Source organism: Macaca thibetana, chromosome 16 (assembly GCF_024542745.1).
Source record: "Macaca thibetana thibetana isolate TM-01 chromosome 16, ASM2454274v1, whole genome shotgun sequence".
NCBI lineage: Eukaryota > Metazoa > Chordata > Mammalia > Primates > Cercopithecidae > Macaca > Macaca thibetana.
The window spans coordinates 56,914,344-56,933,859 of NC_065593.1; the positions used below are offsets into that span (position 1 = coordinate 56,914,344).

Here is a 19,516-nt window from a genome sequence, read left to right on the forward strand (position 1 = left end):
TACATAAGAAAAAGGAAACGTACAGGAAGATGGAAGAGAAAAATAAACACAAGAACAGGAACTAAAACTCAGCCACGTTAGAATTACATGAAATGTATGTAGCAACACGTACATCATTATCGAGAGAACTAGGAATTCTGGATTATTTTCCCTATCAACACTTCAGTGCTTGTGATGCTTAACTTTACATGTCAAGCTGACTGGGCCATGGGGCGCCCCGCTATTTCATCACACCTGCTTCTAGTGCTTATTATGTGAGGGGCTCTGGACGAGCAAAGCATGTGAATCTGTAGATAAAGTCAGGCAGGGGGCCTTGTTCAGCCAGCGGAAGGCCCCAGCAGAACAAAAGGCCGGCCCTCCCCGAGGACGAGGGAAGCCCTCCTGCCTGGTGATCTCTCAGCTGGCCTTGTTCTGTCTTCAGACTAAAACCAATCAGCTCTTCCTGGGTCTCCACCCTGAGGTCTTTGGCCAAGAACCACCATGAGCTCTCCTGGTCTCCAGCTCACAGCCTCGCCGATGCACACATCCTGTGGGCTGCTTCTCCGGAAAACTCTGCCTGGTACAGCACTGAACATTCCCCACAGCAGCACTGAGAGACCAGCCGCCAACACTGCAGCAAGAAAGACGGCTGCACCTTCTCCGACAGTCTCTGAAAGGGAGCCTGTCACTCAGACTCATCACGGATCAGATGCAGCTTTCCCCACAGCGCGTCCACATCAGGGAGGCCGCGCCGCCTCTGAGCGACACGACGCGCACACGCCACCACACCAGGGAGGCCGCACCGCCTCTGAGCGATGCGACGCGCACACGCCACCACACCAGGGAGGCCGCGCCGACTCTGAGCGACACGACGCGCACACGCCACCACACCAGGGAGGCTGCGCCGACTCCGAGCCACACGAGGCGCACGCCGCCCTCCTGTCACGCCAGCTGCAGTTCCTCCAACTGGGAGATGCAGTCAGAAAATAACCAAAAGAAAACCATTCCTCTCAAAATCAGAAACACTTCTGGGATTAAAGAAATGAATGAAAGCAGAAAACACTTGTTACTAACGCGCCTTCTCTGTCATCACCACTGGACCCGGAAGCCACAGCACCGGCCAGACAGTGCCCCCGACTGTGTCCAGAACCACGGCACCTGCCTCCCCACCCCACAACAGGGCACCTGCCTCCCCACAGCACCTGCCCCAACAGCACCTGCACCCCCATCAATGGCACCTGCCCCCCACAGCACCCTTCCCCAGGCGCCGCCCTCACGGTGCCTACCTCCATGCCGCCACCCTCGGCTTCAGGAAGGTCAGCCCCAGTCGCTGCACGAGCTTCACCCCCAGCTTCCGCAGCAGGGTCTGGTTGCTCTCGGGGAGTTTGCAGTCATCGAGGCACCTGAGGACGGTGGCAGCTGCAAACAAGAGCCGGACTCAGCATGGGGAGGGTTGCAGGCATCTTCTGACTGCACCACCTGTGTCCCTGAAGCCAACAGCCGGCTCCACAGGGGCCTCGAGGCAGGAGACATCACCGAGACCCCATCATCCCAAATTGTGAACCAAGAGCTGCTAGAGTTGAACCTACTCAACTTCCTTGCTGTAAAGCAACAGCAGTGGAGGTCAGGAGAGCAGGAGCCAACCTGAAGCGGGGCAGCACACACAAAGGCCCAACCGGCCACGGGCACACTGCAGCCACAGAGACCACACAGGCCACGGGCACACTGCAGCTGGGGAGAACACACAGGCCACGGGCACGCTGCGGCTGGGGAGAACACACAGGCCACGGGCACGCTGCGGCTGGGGAGAACACACAGGCCATGGGCACGCTGCGGCTGGGGAGAACACACAGGCCATGGGCACGCTGCGGCTGGGGAGAACACACAGGCCATGGGCACGCTGCGGCTGGGGAGAACACACAGGCCATGGGCACGCTGCGGCTGGGGAGAACACACAGGCCATGGGCACGCTGCGGCTGGGGAGAACACACAGGCCATGGGCACGCTGCGGCTGGGGAGAACACACAGGCCATGGGCACGCTGCGGCTGGGGAGAACACACAGGCCATGGGCACGCTGCGGCTGGGGAGAACACACAGGCCATGGGCACGCTGCGGCTGGGGAGAACACACAGGCCATGGGCACGCTGCGGCTGGGGAGAACACACAGGCCATGGGCACGCTGCGGCTGGGGAGAACACACAGGCCATGGGCACGCTGTGGCTGGGGAGAACACACAGGCCACAGGGCACACTGCGGCTGGGGAGAACACACATGCCACAGGGCACACTGCGGCTAGGGAGAGCACACAGGTTCCTGTGGCTTGCTCTGTTTTTCAGGGGGAATCACTCGGTGTCATGCAGCAACAACAATAGCAGGACAAGAGGCTGAGCCAAGGGGAGGCTCAAGGCAGCGCTGGGCACAGCAGGACAGGCAGAGCCTGCGAGCAGGAGACACCCGGGAGGCTGTGGGGGCAAGCTGAGGCCAGGAGGACAACATTCCCGGGACAGACAAAGGCTGGGGTGGACGTGCATGGCGGCTTCAGAGATGGGCTGGAGGTGAAATGGACAAGACTGCAACCAGCTGACAAGGGAGAGGAGAAAAGCAGCTGAAGACAGAGCTGAGAGTTAGGTGAGGTGATGGAAGACAAGGAGATGGAGAAAGGGGCAGTGGGGTGGGGACAGGGCAGGGGGATGGGAGCTGGAGCTGCAGGACCCTGCGGGAAGCTCTGCCTGGAGGCTGGGAAATGACAGAAAGTGAACATTCACCAGTTTTAGGTGGGCGCCATGACCTCGGGCAGAGGTACTGTTTAACTCACAATGCTCGCCTATAAAACCAGGTCAGCTGTAAGAGCATCTGAGTCACTTCTCAGAAGGCTCCGACAGTGGGCAGGACAAGCGAGGGTGACAAGCACGACAGCCCAAGAGGGAGGAGGTCTGTGTTCACGCCACCAAGGACGCTCCTCCCGCCAGCAGGGCCTGGCACTGCTGCTGCGTTTTCAGGTGTGGTGAGGACATTAAGGGCCCCACCTTCCAGAGACATACATGGAAGCACACGCAGGTGAGATGGCACTGCGTGTCCCTCCTGCAAGGTGCAGGGATGAAACGGGCCGCACGTGAGAACTCGCACACTCCTGAGAGGGACACGGGGCGTATGCACCACTCTCTCTTCTTTATACATGTTTCAAATTTTCCATAATGAAAAACTTTGAAAAAAAGAAAGTTACTCAAATCTGATATTCAGTAGCTTCTAAAACACAAAGGCTCTAAGAAGTTTCTTTCTCCAGATGGCAAACCTCTGCATGGAGAGGAACACTGCCCTTATTTTCAGAAATCGAGGTTCAATCTAAAATTAACAGAATTGGGCCATACGTGGCAGCTCATACCTTTAAGCCCAGCACTTTGGGAGGCCAAGGCAGGGCAGATCACTTGAGCCCAGGAGCTCAAGACCAGCCTGGACAACACGGCAAGACCCCACTGCTACAAAAAATACACAAATTAGTCGGGCATGGTAAAGCTCGCCTGTAGTCCCAGCCACTCAGGAGGCTGAGGTGGGACGATGGCTTCAGCACAGGAGGTCGAGGCTGCAGCAAGCTGTGTCATGCCACGGTACTCCAGCCTGGGAGACACAGTAAGACCCAGTCTCAAAAAGAATACATTAAGAGAATTAGGAAGAAGGCAAAAGAGGTGGTGGCTGTGGCTATCAGAGGAACATGGCTGCTACCGGGCCCCAAAAGCCAGGTCCAACCTCCGATCATAACACAGGCTTTGCCCAGACCTCCCTCACGAGGGAGGGAGCAGCAATCCCTCTTTATGAAAGGACTAGGAAAGTGACGAAAAGTCCAGTTATGACGCCTGTAATCTCAGCACTTTGGGAGGCCGAAGCAGGCAGATCACTAGGTCAGGAGTTCAAGACCAGCTTGGCCAACATGGTGAAACGCCATCTCTATTAAAAATACAAAAATTAGGCCGGGCGCAGTGGCTCATGTCTGTAATCCCAGAACTTTGGGAGTCTGAGGTGGGCGGATCACAAGGTCAGGAGATCGAGACCATCCTGGCTAACATGGTAAAACACCGTCTCTACTAAAAATGCAAAAAATTAGCAGGGTGTGGTAGCAGGCGCCTGTAGTCCCAGCTACTCAGGAGGCTGAGGCAGGAGAATTGCTTGAACCCAGGAGGCGGAGGCTGCAGTGAGCCGAGATTGTGCCACTGCACTCCAGCCTGGGCAACAGAGAGAGACTCAGTCTCAAAAAAAAAAAAAAAAAAAAAGGCCAGTTACTAAAACCCACAACAAAAGAAAGAATGATAGACAGTGTCCAAACATAGCAACGTACAGTTCCTATACCTATGAAGAAAACGTGAAGGAGAGACTCCTGACTGTATATGAGCAAACTCACATCACAAAGATACCTTCTCTTAAAAATAAACCTTACCGGCGGGCGCGGTGGCTCACGCCTGTAATCCCAGCACTTTGGGAGGCCGAGACGGGCGGATCACGAGGTCAGGAGATGGAGACCATCCTGGCTAACACAGTGAAACCCCGTCTCTACTAAAAAATATACAAAAACTAGCCGGGCGAGGTGGCGGGCGCCTGTACTCCCAGCTACTCGGGAGGCTGAGCCGGGAGAATGGCCTAAACCCGGGAGGCGGAGCTTGCAGTGAGCTGAGATCTGGCCACTGCACTCCAGCCTGGACGACAGAGGGAGACTCTGCCTCAAAAAAATAAAAATAAAAATAAATAAAAAAATAAAAAAAAAAAACCTTACCATAGGGCAAGCAGTCTTCACGTTTTCCATGTTTAAATATTTGTGCCTAAAAAAAAAAAAAAAAAAAAAAAAAAGTCTTTTAATGTTACAAATACAAGTTTAAAACACAAATTGTAAAAACAATTCATCACATCTTTCAGAATTTTTATTCTAAACACTCACCACCTAATAACAAAGAAAACGCTTTCTGTACGTGGTAAGTAAGAGTCTAGTGAAATCATCTCCCAAAAGTTCATCTGAAAACAGGGATGCAATGGTAAGTCCAGTCCCCTCTTGGAGGCTGCAGCCTCTCCACCCCTCCCTCATCACGGCATCACAAAACACGTCCGGGTTTAAGTTCAGGGCCCTCCTAGCCTGGAAAAACAAGACATCTCAGTAGGTTTTAAAAGCATCTGTGTATAAATAAAGACACAAAGGAGTGAAGTTGCAGCCAAACCGCCTCACACAGAGGCTTCCATCTGCATTCATGCTTCACCAACAAATGAGAAGGCGACCGGTTCAGCCCGGGTCTCACACACACACCTGGCAGCCGGGTCCCCACGACGCACACACACGGACGTCAACACCTGGAGTCCATCAGACCAAACAGGAATATCAGATTTTCTCTCAAACACTGGTTCTAGCCCTCCTGAATTCTCAACCTGAGGTTTTACCTTCTGCTTTAAAGTCTGGAGGACAAAACTGATGATTCACATAAATATCCAAGCCCTGTAACCAAAGAAGCCTAGAGCTGAGCCCTTCTAAGAAAAAGCGAATGAATTTCCTTTCCTTCAGAAAACAGAATCTCACAGGCAAGGTGAGAGCTGCATCTGTCTCAGACCATCTGCACCACACACCGCGCCACCCCTGCCTGGGTCCTCGCCGTCGCCCACCACACGGAAAAACGAAGCAGCAGGTGCCGCCCATCAGGGCTGCTCGGCCAAGGTGAAGGGGCTTTCACTAAATACTGGCGCCTTTTCCTTGCATTAGAACCCTGTAAACTGCCTGATCTCTTACTTAAGTGTAGAATAGAAACATCTTAAAAGGAGAGGGGACTCAGACTCTCTCCACGGAGCCCGATGGGAGGCTCTCCTAAGCGCTGAGCAGAGCAGCAGCGAAGCCACGCAGACCACCAGTCACACCTGCGGAGCAGATCCCACACCTATGAGCAAAACGGAAAGGAGACAGCCAGGAAGACAACCAGGCACACCTGCGGAGCAGAGCAGGGTCTCTGCATTCCATTCCCGTCTGTAAAACGGGGCAGTGGTAGCACCCACCTCACCGAGCCACTCAGAATAACACATTCACCAAGGCGGTCAGAGACTTAGCCCCTCTCTTTTTAGGGAAATAGATAGTAACACGTTCCCTACCAAGTGAATGGGGATGATCCTTGTTTGCCCAAAACGAGTTCTCATTTCACTTTAAGAACTCTTCCCTATCTTTAGCTTGTGTGAAATACAAAATTGAAAGTTAAATTACTTCACACCAATCCAGATGTATCCAACTTAGTATGTGTTTTAACCCTAAGTCATTGGTTTACACAGCAAACACTTGCTGAGCAGAAACTGTAGGGCACAGGCGAGCTCCCCTCAACGGGAGGCAGGGTTCGGGGGCAGTCGCAGGGCACAGCACACACTCAAATTCCCTGGGAGGTGGGCTGACGGCCTGAAGCCCACCTAATGTGCAACAAGAAGCCTAACCATGCCTGGGGGATAAGAAGACAGGAAACTTCACAGGGAAGCTGTCACAGCGGCCAGCTGGCCACATCCGTGGGGAACAGTTTGCCAGATGGACAATCAAGGGTCCCTCACCCCCAACCTTGGTAGGCTTCCAACTGCCACAACCAACAGAGGCAGGCAGGAGCAATGGCAGTGACCTCCCATCTCAGGTCGGAAGCCCGGCACCCTCTTTCAGGCTCTCTCCAGACACCGCCCCTCGAGACACTCCCTCCGGGAAGCCGACTGCCACGCAGGAAGGGCCAGCTTCAGTTGAGGGCCTCCGCCGCACCCAGCCCTTCCAGGCACCTGCCATGTGGTCTTCTCAGCAGAGGCCCAGGCATCGAAGGGCAGTAACAAACCACCCCCTACACCCCACCCTGCGAGGCCACAGAGTCGTTCCACGCAAGAGTGCGGCTGTCACTGACACCACCAGCTGTGGGGTTCGTTGTTCCACAACAGTAAACCTGGGAGCAGCTGAAATCTCGTCCTGTAGGCGAAGGGCACCCCCGCATCACCTGCAGCCGCGGCCATGTGACCCGACTCCAACGGCAGCGGGATGGAGAACGTGGGGATGAACGAGGAAGCGCTAAAACAACGAAGACCGCTACAGAGGCTGCTGGAAAACCCCAGCGGGAAAGGCCAGAACCTAAACCAGAAGAGCAGCTGTGCAGCGATGCAGGACGAAGATCTGGGAAAAAACTAACCGCTCTCAGCAACAGGCTACCATGTCCCCCGGTCTCCCTAAAACAACAGGCAAGTGTGTCCCCTGGTATCCCTCAACAACAGGCTGGCGTGTCCCCCAGTCTCTCTCGGCAACAGGCTGGCGTGTCCCCCGTTCTCTCTCAACAACAGGCTGGCGTGTCCCCCGGTCTCCCTCAACAACAGGCTGGCGTGTCCCCCGGTCTCCCTCAACAACAGGCTGGCGTGTCCCCCGGTCTCCCTCAACAACAGGCTAGCGTGTGCCCCGGTCTCCCTCAACAACAGGCTAGCGTGTTCCCCGGTCTCCCTCAACAACAGGCTAGCGTGTCCCCCGGTCTCCCTCAACAACAGGCTAGCGTGTCCCCCGGTCTCTCTCAACAATAGGCTACCATGTTCTCCAGTGTCTCTCAACAACGGGGTAACACGTCCCCCTGTGTCACTCGGCAACGGGCTAAGACGTCATCTGGTCTCTCTCACTAAATAAAAAGAATCCAAGACACTGGTGAATTCCTAGAGTGCCCTCACACATGAACATTCTTTAGTTACTAAATTCCTGCGAAGTGTAGTACAACATTCTCAACAGCAGACTAAGATACAAGTGGTGATGAGTTCTCGCAAAAGCAAGCAGCGTCTCTTGTAACTCGCCTGGACGCCCCACACCTGGAAAGGCCCAGCCCGGCTTCCGCTGTCCCCAGCCACACACAGGAGACAGCACCAAGGCCAGGGCCAGCCACCATCTGCAGTAAGGGAGAAACCATCACCCCATAAGCACCCCACACGTTTACAGGTCAAAGGTTATTTTTCTCCTCACTCTTCTCTCTCCCCTGGGGACAGTTTCCAGCTGAATTGCACAGGCAGCCTCCTAGGCAGTCAGCACACACAGAGAAAAGCCCCAAAAGTTACCCACTTTCCCAGGCATGGGCTCAGGAGGGCAAAAGGGACGACGGGAGGAACGAGTCAATGAAGACAGGGCTTTGTTTCCATTTATTTCTTTTTTTTTTTTTTTTTTTTTTTGAGACGGAGTCTCGCTCTGCCGCCCAGGCTGGAGTGCAGTGGCTGGATCTCAGCTCACTGCAAGCTCCACCTCCCGGGTTCTCGCCATTCTCCTGCCTCAGCCTCCCGAGTAGCTGGGACTACAGGCGCCGCCACCTCGCCCGGCTAGTTTTTTGTATTTTTTAGTAGAGTCGGGGTTTCACCGTGTTCGCCAGGATGGTCTCGATCTCCTGACCTCGTGATCCGCCCGTCTCGGCCTCCCAAAGTGCTGGGATTACAGGCTTGAGCCACCGCGCCCGGCCCATTTATTTCACTTAAAAGTGAGGCTGTCTTCGCCTGAGAAAGTGTGCAGCAGCCAGTGATCAGTGTGGCGGCGGCATGGGGAACCTGTCGGCAGGAGGACGCGGCCAGAGAGAGCGCATTCTAGTCATCAACGGTCTTTGAGTGCTCATGAGCTAGGCCATAAAACGGGGGGCACAGCCCACTTTCATGGAAGCATAATGGGAACCAACTTAAAACCACCTGCTGAAAAGCATATACTAGACAGAGGCAATTACACCAGGCATTAGAGAAAACCACCACGGCACAGTAAACGAGGAATGACCGCCAGGTCTGTTTTTGTTGTTCTAGAAACCAGCACAGCACAAGGTGCAAACAAAAGGAGTTTCTCAGCAATCATCCTAACCCACCCCACCTTTCCATGGCTACCCACCCAAGCTGGCTTCTCTGCAACGTGCGAGCCAGCTTCCCCTCCCCGGGGCATGTTCTCCAAGCCCAGTAAATCACAGGCTGTCGAGCTACTCAGGAGCAAGCTCGCCCGCTGCCAAGCAGGAGATGCTGGTTTGAGGCTCCCTTCAGGCACCGCCAAATCTAGGCCAAGAAAAGCAGCTCCACCCGAGGGAGGCCCTGGGAGAAGGGCCCCACACCACAGCAGCTCAGGTTTGGCTCTCGCTGGTAACACAGGCTTCTGAGAAGCTGTGAGGGCCGGCCGGCACCAAGGCAGAGGCCGAGACCACGCTAGCTCCACGCCAGCAGGTCACCCTGTGGCCCCACGTAACCGTGCCGACTCCGCAGACGAGGAGGGCGAGGCTGCTCCCCTTTCTGCCATCCGGAGTCCTGCCTCCACACCAAGAAACAGTATCCTGGGAAACAACCGCCGCATCCGTGCCCCACAGGCCCAGCACACGGAGGGCAGCCACGTCCAAAGCCACACCCAGGCCACAGGACAGACACGGAAGAGGATCTTCAACACCAAAACCACCCTTTCCCGCTGGCATCCCTTGAGAGCACAGCCCCAGGTCCGTGCCTGCGCTGCAGTAAGCCCACCAGGGCCAGGCCTTTCCTGGAGGGCAGTGAAACCCACGCCGGGCTGCACCTCGCAGCACGTACAAGGCTTCACGGAGGAACCGGTACGCCCGAGGCTCCCCTCAGCAGCAGCGCAGGAAAGGAGCCTTCCCACCACACCACTGCTGGAGCCCAGAAAAATCCCAACTCCCAGCGCATCTGCTGGCCTGCCAAAACCAAAGCGAGGGGCACCTCAGAGAGCCCCCACCACCACCCCAAGAAAGAACAGTGGTTGCCCTAGACGGGAGAGCACTCGGAAACAAGAGAGCCTGTCCCGACGGTGGGGCCAGGTGGCGCAGGTGGGGCCAGGCCAGACCACCGCCGCCCCCAGGAGCAAGCACAATGCATCCCCCTCAGGACCACCATACATTCAGAGGAAAAAAGGCATTGACAAGTGAAAATTTTAATTGCTGAATTAGTAAATGACTGATTAGAATCAGAACCCCAGAGTGAAAAATAACTGTTTCTGACAAAATATATTTCTGGCAAATTATAAAGAATTTTAAGAAAACAAATATCAAAATGAAAACTAATTTCAGGCAGGTGTGGTGGCTCATGCCTAGAATTCTAGTGCTGTGGGAGGCCGAGGCAGGAGGGCTGTTTGAGCCCAAGAGTTCGAGACCAAGAGTTCGAGACCAGCCTGGACAACATGGCGAGACCTCATCTCTACAAAAACTACAAAAATTAGCCGGGCGTGGTGGCGTGCACAGGTAATCCCAGCCACTCACGAGGCTGAGGTGGGAGGATGACTTGAGCCTAGGAGGTGCAGGTTGCAGTGAGCCGCAATCGTGCCACTGCCACCAAAAAACAAAGGTAATTTCACACAGAAATGCTTCAATGATCGAAATAGTCACATCTAGCTTTTATCTTTCAAGAACAAGGTGTTATTTTTCACCTAACCTTGGACTGTAAGGTAAACACTAATCGCCTTCGCTCGCAGGTGGGGACCACACAAGGCCCAGCTCCACACCCCAGTACCAACCTGGCAGCCCCTGACCTCAGTCCATGTCCTCATCTGTAAACCAAGGCAACACAGCCCTCAAAGAGAGCTTGGAACACAAGACGATTGTGGTTCCTACGTCTGTCATTCACAGGCATCATCCTCCACCTCATTTATCAATCTGTTCATGACAGTGTATCGCACTATAGTCCTACATCATAGAACATTCTGGTCAATGAGGAACCACATGATGATAGTGGGCCCCATAAAATGATTTTACATATGTATGTGTATTTACATGTATATATATGAGTATATATATGTGTGTGTGTATATATATAATTTTTTTTTTTTTTTGGAGACGAAGTCTCACTCTGTCGCCCAGGCTGGAGTGCAGTGACACAATCTTGGCTCACTGCAACCTCCGCCTCCCGGGTTCAAGCAATTCTCCTGCCTTGGCTTCCCAAGTTGCTGGGACTACAGGTGCCCGCCACCATGCCCAGCTAATTTTTGTATTTTTAGTAGAGATGGGGTTTCCCCATGTTGGCTAGGATGGTCTCGATCTCTTGACCTCGTGATTCACCCACCTCGGCCTCCCAAAGTGCTGGGATTGCAGGCGTGAGCCACCGCGCCCAACTGATAGTGTATTTTTACTGTACCTTTTCTGTGCTTAGATGTGCAAACACCACTGTGTTACAGTTCCCTGCAGTATTCAGCACAGTCAGGTGCTGTACGAGTTTGCGGCCTGGGAGCAGCAGGGCCACACCACACGGCCTGTGTGTGCAGCAGGCCACACCACCGAGCCTGGGAGTGCAGCAGGCCACACCACCGAGCCTGGGAGTGCAGCAGGCCACACCACCGAGCCTGGGTGTGCAGCAGGCCACACCATCTATTTTAAGTGCACGCTACGGTGTTCACACAATGACACTGCCCAACAACGCAGTTCTCAGGACTAACTCCCACTGTTAGGGGACACATGACTATTTCATGACTCACTCAGCGTTTTAAAATGCTCTCAGCAGCCCACGTAGTGACCTCACAGCCGTAAACAGACAGCAGCATTACAGTATTCCAGTTTAAACAATCCGCCATCACCGAGCCTTCTGATTGCTATTCCAAGCTCATTCTGCACAGCCCAGCTTTGCGTGACAGTGACTGCGCTCACGTTCAGGTGTGTGTGACACCTCCGGCGTGCACCCCTCACCCAAAGGCAACAGTTTCCACAGGAGAGAGGAGCAGGGAGCCCACGCACCTCCCAAGGCCGAACAAAAGCTCGCAAAAGCCCTTTATTAATCGTGAACCACCAGAGGTAAGACGCTAGAAAAGAGGTTAATGATCCATGGCCAGGCACAGTGGCTCACGCTTGTAATCCCAGCACTTTGGGAGGCTGAGGCAGGCGGATCACTTGAGGTCAGGAGTTTGAGACCAGCCTGACCAACATGGCAAAACCCCGTCTGTACTAAAAATACAATAAGCTGGGTGTGGTGGCGGCACCTGTGATCCCAGCTACTTGGGAGGCTGAGGCAGGAGAATCGCTTGAACCCCAGAGGCAGAGGTTGCAGTGAGCCAATATTGTGCCACTACACTCCAGCCTGGATGACAAAGCAAGACTCTGTCTCAAAAAAAAAAAAAAAAAAAAAAAAAAATTCCCTGTTAATTTAAGAATTTCAAACACAGGAAACCTACAAGATCTAAAAGGATTAGAATCAATTTCTAGGGCCTAGCATGGTGGCTCACACCTGTAATCTTAGCACTTTGGGAGCCCAAGATGGGTGGGTCGCCAGAGGTCAGGAGTCCGAGACCAGCCTGGCCAACATAGTGAAACCCCATCTCCACTAAAAATACAAAAGTAGCCAGGCATAATGGCACGCACCTGTAGTCCCAGCTATTCAGGAGGCTGAGGCACGAGAATTGCTTGTACCCAGGAGGCAGAGGTTGCAGTGAGCCAAGATCGTGCCACTGCACGCCAGCCCAGGTGACAGAGACTCTGTCTCATAAAGAAAAAAAGAATGAACTTCTAACAGCAGCAAAAACGCAGTCACACACAGCAATCTCCACAATATCAAAAGAAAACCTGTGAGCAGGAAAGATGAAGAAAAGGGAAAGGGAAGATTAGCCTTACAGACAGAACCCAATTTTAGAAGTCTAGTCCCTCCCAAATATAGTTCTGTTATCACTATTTATGCTTTTACATAAAATTAACCATTTCTCAATTAACCAAAAAACACCCATCATGCATCTCCCATTTGCCCAACGTACTGATACATAAAAGATGCAAGAGACAGCCGGGCACAGTGGCTCACGCCTGTAATCCCAGCACTTTGGGAGGCCGAGGCAGGCAGATTACGAGGTCAGGAGATCAAGATCATCCTGGCTAACACAGTGAAACCCCATCTCTACTAAAATACAAAAAAAATTAGCCGGGCCTGGTGGAGGGCGCCCGTAGTCCCAGCTACTTGGGAGAATGAGGCAGGAGAATGATGTGAACCCGGGAGGTGGAGCATGCAGTGAGCCGAGATGGCACCACTGCACTCCAGCCTGGGGGACAGAGCGAGACTCCGTCTCAAAAAAAAAAAAAAAAAAAAAAAAGATGCAAGAGACACAGTTCCCGCCACAGAAAGCCTGAAAACAAACCAGACAAAATACAATTATATGTAGCTCCCAAGCCACCAAGCAGCCCACGGGCTCAGCGGCAGCAGAAGAGACCACGAAAAGCAGTGGCTTTGCAGGGACCTGAAGGGTCGCTGGCCTGGGAAGCAGGGGGCTAAGGCTCCAGCGTCTCAAGTCAGAGAGGGGTCTGAGGTTCTCTGCAGTGCAGGTGGGGGTGGCACAGCTCTGAGCCCAGCAGGAGGAGGAAGATCCACCAACCAAGAGGCCAGGGGATGTGGCTATCCCCTGTGGACCCCGTGTGGAAGAGAAAAAAGGAGACACATAAAGGCAAGGAAGGAAGAACGGGCAGAGACAAGGACAAGGCTGTGCTGATGCCACATCTCCCGGATGGCGCTGCTGACATACGCTGGGAGCAGCAGGGTGCACAGGGGTCCCATGGGCTGGCCACCTGAGCAGCTCTGCCAGGGCATAAACAAAGCATGAGGACGGAGAGCATGGCTGAGAGCCGCCTGCCGCCTGGGGAGCCCACGGAGGCCGGCGAGCCAAGCAAAGACACCAGGACACACGGCGGGGCTGGGGAGCCCCAGGCGTGGGCCACAGCCTGAGCCCTACTGTTTCTGAGGCCAAGATGAGGCCACCCTTTACCCAGGCCACAGGCTTCCGAGGCCACCCTTTACCCAGGCCACAGGACAGCAGGTGTGCTGCCAGCATCAAGGGCACAGAGGCAGCATGGGACGGAGCCTGGCACTCTATGAACAGAAGGCTCACACCCTCTACCAGCACCTTTACTGCAGCCGACGGCCACAGGAGAGGCAGGAGGCTAGTCGGGGAGCCCAGCGCCTCCAGAGGGAACATTTCAGAGGGAAATGGCTCCCATCTGGACCAGGCGGCAGAGCAGGGCAGACTCAGGATGACATAAAGCATAGAGCCACGTGCTGGGACGAGGACCCCCAGGACAGGCTGGCGGCACAGCCACGTGAGAACAGATGAGCAATGAACCAGGAAAGAGACATGTTAGAGCCACATCTACACAGACGGGCGTGAGCAGACAGCGGGAGGAACACGGTGTCCCAGGGATGAGCCTGGCTCCTGGGCCACATGCATGGACAGCAGCACAGAAGCTCCCGTTTGTTGCTGGGCTCCCGAGTAAACAGGCCGAGAGGGGAAAGTGACGGTCCAACAAGTGTGACCTGGGACTTGCGGGTTCTGAAGCGTCACACGTGTACCCAACAGGTCCACAGGAGGAGGGCTCGAGAGCCAAGGACAGAAATCAGGAAATAAAGGTCAAGGGTGAATCAGAGCTGAGATATCAATAGCCAGGGCCAAAGCCTGAGGGACATCTGCCTTAGAGGGAAGGTGCCTCTAAGGTGACTGCGTGGGCAGTCAGGCATCGCGGGCCTGTGAGCCGGGTGAGGGCGGGGCAGGTGAGGGGCAGGGGCACCCCATCCTGCACAGAGGCCACAGGCCAGGATGACTGGGGCACGGGTGAGGGCGGGGCAGGAAAGGGGGCAGGGGCACCCCATCCTGCACAGAGGCCACAGGCCACGATGACTGGGGCACGGGTGAGGGCGGGGCAGGTGAGGGGCAGGGGCACCCCATCCTGCACAGAGGCCACAGGCCAGGATGACTGGGTCATGGGCCACTGACACCCAGCTCTAGCCCACTCAGCACCAGCCCAGCCTGGCGCACCATCCAGCTCTCTGCCTGTCTGTTCCTCACTAAGAACTGAGGGGGGTAAGGCTGGTGACCCACCCAGCCCCCTCCCCGTCTAGCACATGACCCCGCGCCAGGCTGCCTGTGAGAGCAGGTCGTGCCACCTCGGCAGGGATGGGCCAGGGCTGACAGGAACAAAGGCGTGCGGCTCACCACGCAGGTTTCTGTGAGACTCACACCACTGTGCCCGCCCCACATAAAATGCTGAGCAATGCGAAACAAGTGTCAGCTGCTGCTCCAGGTCTTTACTTAACGCCACGAGGAAACTGAACCAGTGTGGCCTGGGGCACCTCGTTTCACCCCAACGCTACAGGAGCAAGATCTCTGGAAAGTACCCACATTCAGACAGCTCCTGCCCCATTGCTTCCATCCAAAACCTTGCCCCAAGAGAGCACTACAACTAAAAAGGGCCACGTGGTCATCTTCCTCTGGCCTGAATGGAACAGTAGGGTGCTGTTCTCCAAATCTGAAAAGAAATCACAGCCTAAATGAGAAACGTTTTAGATAATCAGCTGTCTTCTTTCACCTTCAAAGACTGTGACTGTGCTAATTAGCCTCACCCCAACCTCCCAGTGAGAGGCCTGCCCCTTCCCTCCCAGGTGGGGCGGGCGTTGGTGCTCACCCTTGCCTCGGGTCACAGGAGAGCCGGAGTCAGCAAAGGGCCTCAGCAGAGCTCACAGCGGCTCGAGCCCCGGTCCCGGCCCACGCACTCTGGGCCACAACCACTCCTACTCGGAGACCTGACTGCTTTTATTAACTATAAAAAAGCAGAGTGGCTTCAGTGCCTCTCTTCACAAGTGCCCAGCAGGAGCTGGGGGTGAGGCTGACGGTGCCAGTGTTCTCTGGCTTTCTTGGTTTTTAATGCTGTTGTTTGTGACTATTTTATCCTTTAACAAGAGTTGTGCTTTTGTCAATGATAAAAATAAAAAGAAACCGCACTGCGAAGGGGACACTCGAGCCTAACAGCCGATAAGGGGAAGAGTATCCTATTACCACTTCCATTGTCAACAGCCCCGACTCACAGTCCGAGTCCCCTGCCCTGCCGCCGCCTCCCAGCCATTGTGAGAACACACAGGGAGAAACCCACGCCATACAGTCAACACTCTTCCAATCAAAGAGCGCACAACCAAGAGAGCACAACTATCAATCAGCAAGCGGAGTCACACATGCAAATGACAGCCATTTTCCTTTTTGTCAATTTTTTTTTTAGATGGAGTCTTGCTCTGTCGCCCAGGCTGGAGGGCAGTGGCACGATCTTGGCTCACTGTAACCTCTGCCTCCCGGGTTCAAGCGATTCTCCCAGCCTCCCAAGTAGCTGGGATTACAGGCGCGCCCCACCATCAGCCCAACTAATATTTTATATTTTTAGTAGAGACAGGGTTTCACCACGTTGGCCAGGCTGGTATCAAACTCCTGGCCTCAAGTGATCCACCTGCCTCGGCCTCCCAAAGTGCTGGGATTACAGGCATGAGCCACCGCACCCAGCCCATTTTCCATTTTTAATGTGTTTTTCTCCTTCCTTGAATTTCCTCAAGTTGCATTAATCTTAATGCTTAAAGTGGGACTAACCCAAAGGGTGTTTTTAGAGCTGGAGTACAGGGGCCTTCCAGGGAAGTTACATTGCCAAACACTAGCTTCCCTCCCACAGGAGCTAAAAACCCTCACTGCAAGGGAACTATGCTTCGAGGGAAATGAAGATCAGATCCTGGTTTCGACGGTACTTGTTGAGAGTTCACCTGTTTCGCCCACAGTAATGAACAGGTGGATGACAATGAAGCCAAGTGCATCAAAGGAAACAGATGAAACCCTAAGCAGAATTCGCCTGCGAGTTTCATCATGCACGGCGGGCACCCGGCCTCTGCCTGCAGCTCTGCCAAGCCCAGGGTGAAACCTCCCGCCCGCTCAGCACCCAGCACGACTTCCTCCTGCTGGGGCCACCCGGATCAGACCAAACGGACCCTTCAAAGAGAGAGAAGGAAACAACACGCATGGCTCTGGAAAGACTCGAGATTCTCCAGCAGCCGCCCAGGGCTTCAGACGCTCTGGAAGGGACACGCCAGCCCCAGGAGCTGCCAGAAGCCCAGCCCTGCCAGGCGTTGCTTCACGGCAGTTTCATTCATCCCCTTCCCAGGGATTTCAGCCGGCTGCGTCAGACAATTACTCACTCTCGCTGAGGGCAAATCTCTGCATAGCTGTGAGGTGCTGGTGCCAAACTGCCTGGGTGCTCTGCACCAAACAGCAGGGACAGCACGCCTCACTCTGTGCCAGCACATGCTGGGGGTGACAGAAGGCTCGGCTTCCTACGCCTTTGAGAAAACCTTTTCACACCTTGGGAGGAAGGGGAAAAACGAACTTCTCTCCACCTCAACGTGGAACTTGGAGATGTCAAAGTAAAAAGCCCTTCCCCACTCCTGGCTGGCTTGATTTTGCTACAGGAATTCCACCTGTCCCAGCAGCTGGCAGGGGAAAGGGGCAGCGAGCTGGCCCGCCCACCCGCCCTTTGGGTATTCCACATCCAGGCTGTGCACCGCGCACCTCCCACCTTGCGATGGAGGAACAGAAAACTTGGGAACAATCTAGAGAAAACCAGCAAAATCATCAAAAAAAAAAAAAAAAGTAAAGAACCGAACCCGCAGACAAAGAAGCTGCAGAACTAGACACACGTGGCCACATGACCTTCCCAAGCCAAGAAGGACTCGGAGCCCTGTGCCCAGGGAACACCGCCAGGATGCACCGTGGAGCCCTCCAAGGCAGCCTGAACGCAGTGGCCCACAGCCCCTCACCAGGAGGCTGCCTCTCCCACAGCCAGCCTGGCCAGGAGCCGGTGTGCCTCAACTGCCTACAAGTCCCTGGGCAGCCACAGCTGGCTCCAGCCCCAAGGCTGGGGTATCCTGCTGACCCAACAACATGGGGTGGGGAGGGGAGAGAAGGAGAGGCTCCCAGGCCAGGCTGATGAGAGCTGCAGGAGACCCCCAGAAGCCCGTCAAGAGTGCAGATTTTCGACTGGACAAAGGTGGTCTCAGACACTGACCGGACAGAGATCAAATGTGCCTCCCCTCCCAAAGCAGCACCCACGCTCGGGGCAGGGCTAACAGCCTTCCCTGCAGAGCCACTGGAAACAACAGCACTAGTCACATCCTGTTAGACCTCCCGTGTGCTCTCCTGACCTGAGACGTTTTCCCCACAGCACCGAGTTTTATTAGGGATTTCATTAAGGTTAAATTTCTAGGGATGAGGAAATCCTAGTTAGAGGGCAGAGAAGCCCAGGAAGCCTCCTCAGATCTTGTGAGCCACAGGTTCTTTGGTGGGATCGCCACGGTTCCAGGTGCAGATTATTGTAAAGACACAGCTTTGGCCCCACGGGCTGGCAGGCTGGGTACTTCTTCCCACCCAGAACATGATCAGGAAGCCTGTGAAGCTGAAGAGCTGCTTACACGACAGTCCAAGAAACAGGTGCGGGGGACGTATCTACATGGATCCTGACACACATGTAGGTGCCAACATTGTCAGTTCGCCGGTCCAACCTCAGGCCAGGTGGTCCCAGTCACAGCATGGACCCCCTCCCACTGCGATGGTTGGGGTCCAGTGGTCTTAGTCACAGCATGGACCACCTCCCGCTGCGATGGGTCAGGTCCAGTGGTCTTAGTCACACAGCAGGGACCCCCTCCCGCTGCGATGGTTGGGGTCCAGTGGTCTTAGTCACACGGCAGGGACCCCCTCCCGCTGCGATGGTTGGGGTCCAGTGGTCTTAGTCACACGGCAGGGACCCCCTCCCGCTGCGATGGTTGGGGTCCAGTGGTCCCAGTCACACAGCAGGGACCCCCTCCCGCTGCGACGGGTCAGAGAGCTGCGGCAGGTACCACACCCCATGCTACCAGCCAGGTAAGGCTCATGGTCTTCCACACGCATGTCATACTTCTTGGTGCTGGCGGCCCGTTCTTCTGGGGTCTTAGGGCCCTGAGAGCACGTCCTTGGTCATGTGGGAGGCTGTCCATGCACCCAGCATCACAACATGAGGGTGAAGCTACCGGAATCCCAGGAACCCCCTGCTGGCCACTGCCATCTTCCCCTTCTTCACGTTTCCTCAGTGGGACTCAAGGCAAAAAAATGAAGAATCCAACTGCACCTAAATTTCAAATTAACCATGTGTATCCACCACCTTTACCAGAATTGCCTAAAACATAAATGCACATTCCCTGAGGATCCATGGACCAACGTGGGCACATCTGAGACCAGCATCCTCCCTGCCCTACCCCTCCACCCCCGTACCCTCCAAGGCCAGCCTCAGCCTGCCCTGACCTCCACGACAGCAATGAACCCTCTTTAGACAGCAATGAATCCTCTTTAGACATTGAGGACACTGCCCCAGCGTGGCCAGAATGAGGGGCACCTGGGGACGCAGATGGCACATCTGTACCTGCAACGCCCAAAAATGCCTGGCACGAGCAGGTCCTCTATTTCATCAGCACGGCAGGTACGCCACCAGAAAAATCTTAAAGACTTCAGAAAGATGGAAACATTCCAAATTTTGCTTAAAATTTTATTAAAACCTAGTGCTATGTACCCAAGGTACTGAAAGCATTAAGTTGTGTTTGTTTTGTTTTTTCTCCTGGCAGAGTCTTGCTCTGTCGCCCAGGCTGGTGGCATGATCTCAGCTCACTCAATCTCTGCCTCCCAGGTTCAAGCAATTCTCCTGCATCAACCTCCAGAGTAGCTGGGATTACAGGCCCGCACCACCATGCCCGGCTATTTTTTGTATTTTTAGTAGAGATGGGGTT

At 54.6% G+C, this 19,516-nt stretch overlaps 1 protein-coding gene across 3 annotated transcripts in view; it reads right to left on the reverse strand.

The window, feature by feature from the left end:
* TBCD (tubulin folding cofactor D) overlaps positions 1-19,516 on the reverse strand; it is a 188,891-nt gene that overhangs the window by 145,464 nt on the left and 23,911 nt on the right. For all 3 annotated transcript variants that reach the window (XR_007720228.1, XM_050763665.1, XM_050763666.1), the window contains exons 8-9: positions 4,743-4,788; positions 1,266-1,398 (exon numbers count right to left, since the gene is read on the reverse strand). Coding sequence is in view for 2 of the 3 variants with exons in the window: in XM_050763665.1 (XP_050619622.1) it covers positions 1,266-1,398; positions 4,743-4,788 (179 nt within the window). In the remaining variant the exon portion in view is untranslated. The remainder of the gene's footprint in view (positions 1-1,265; positions 1,399-4,742; positions 4,789-19,516) is intronic.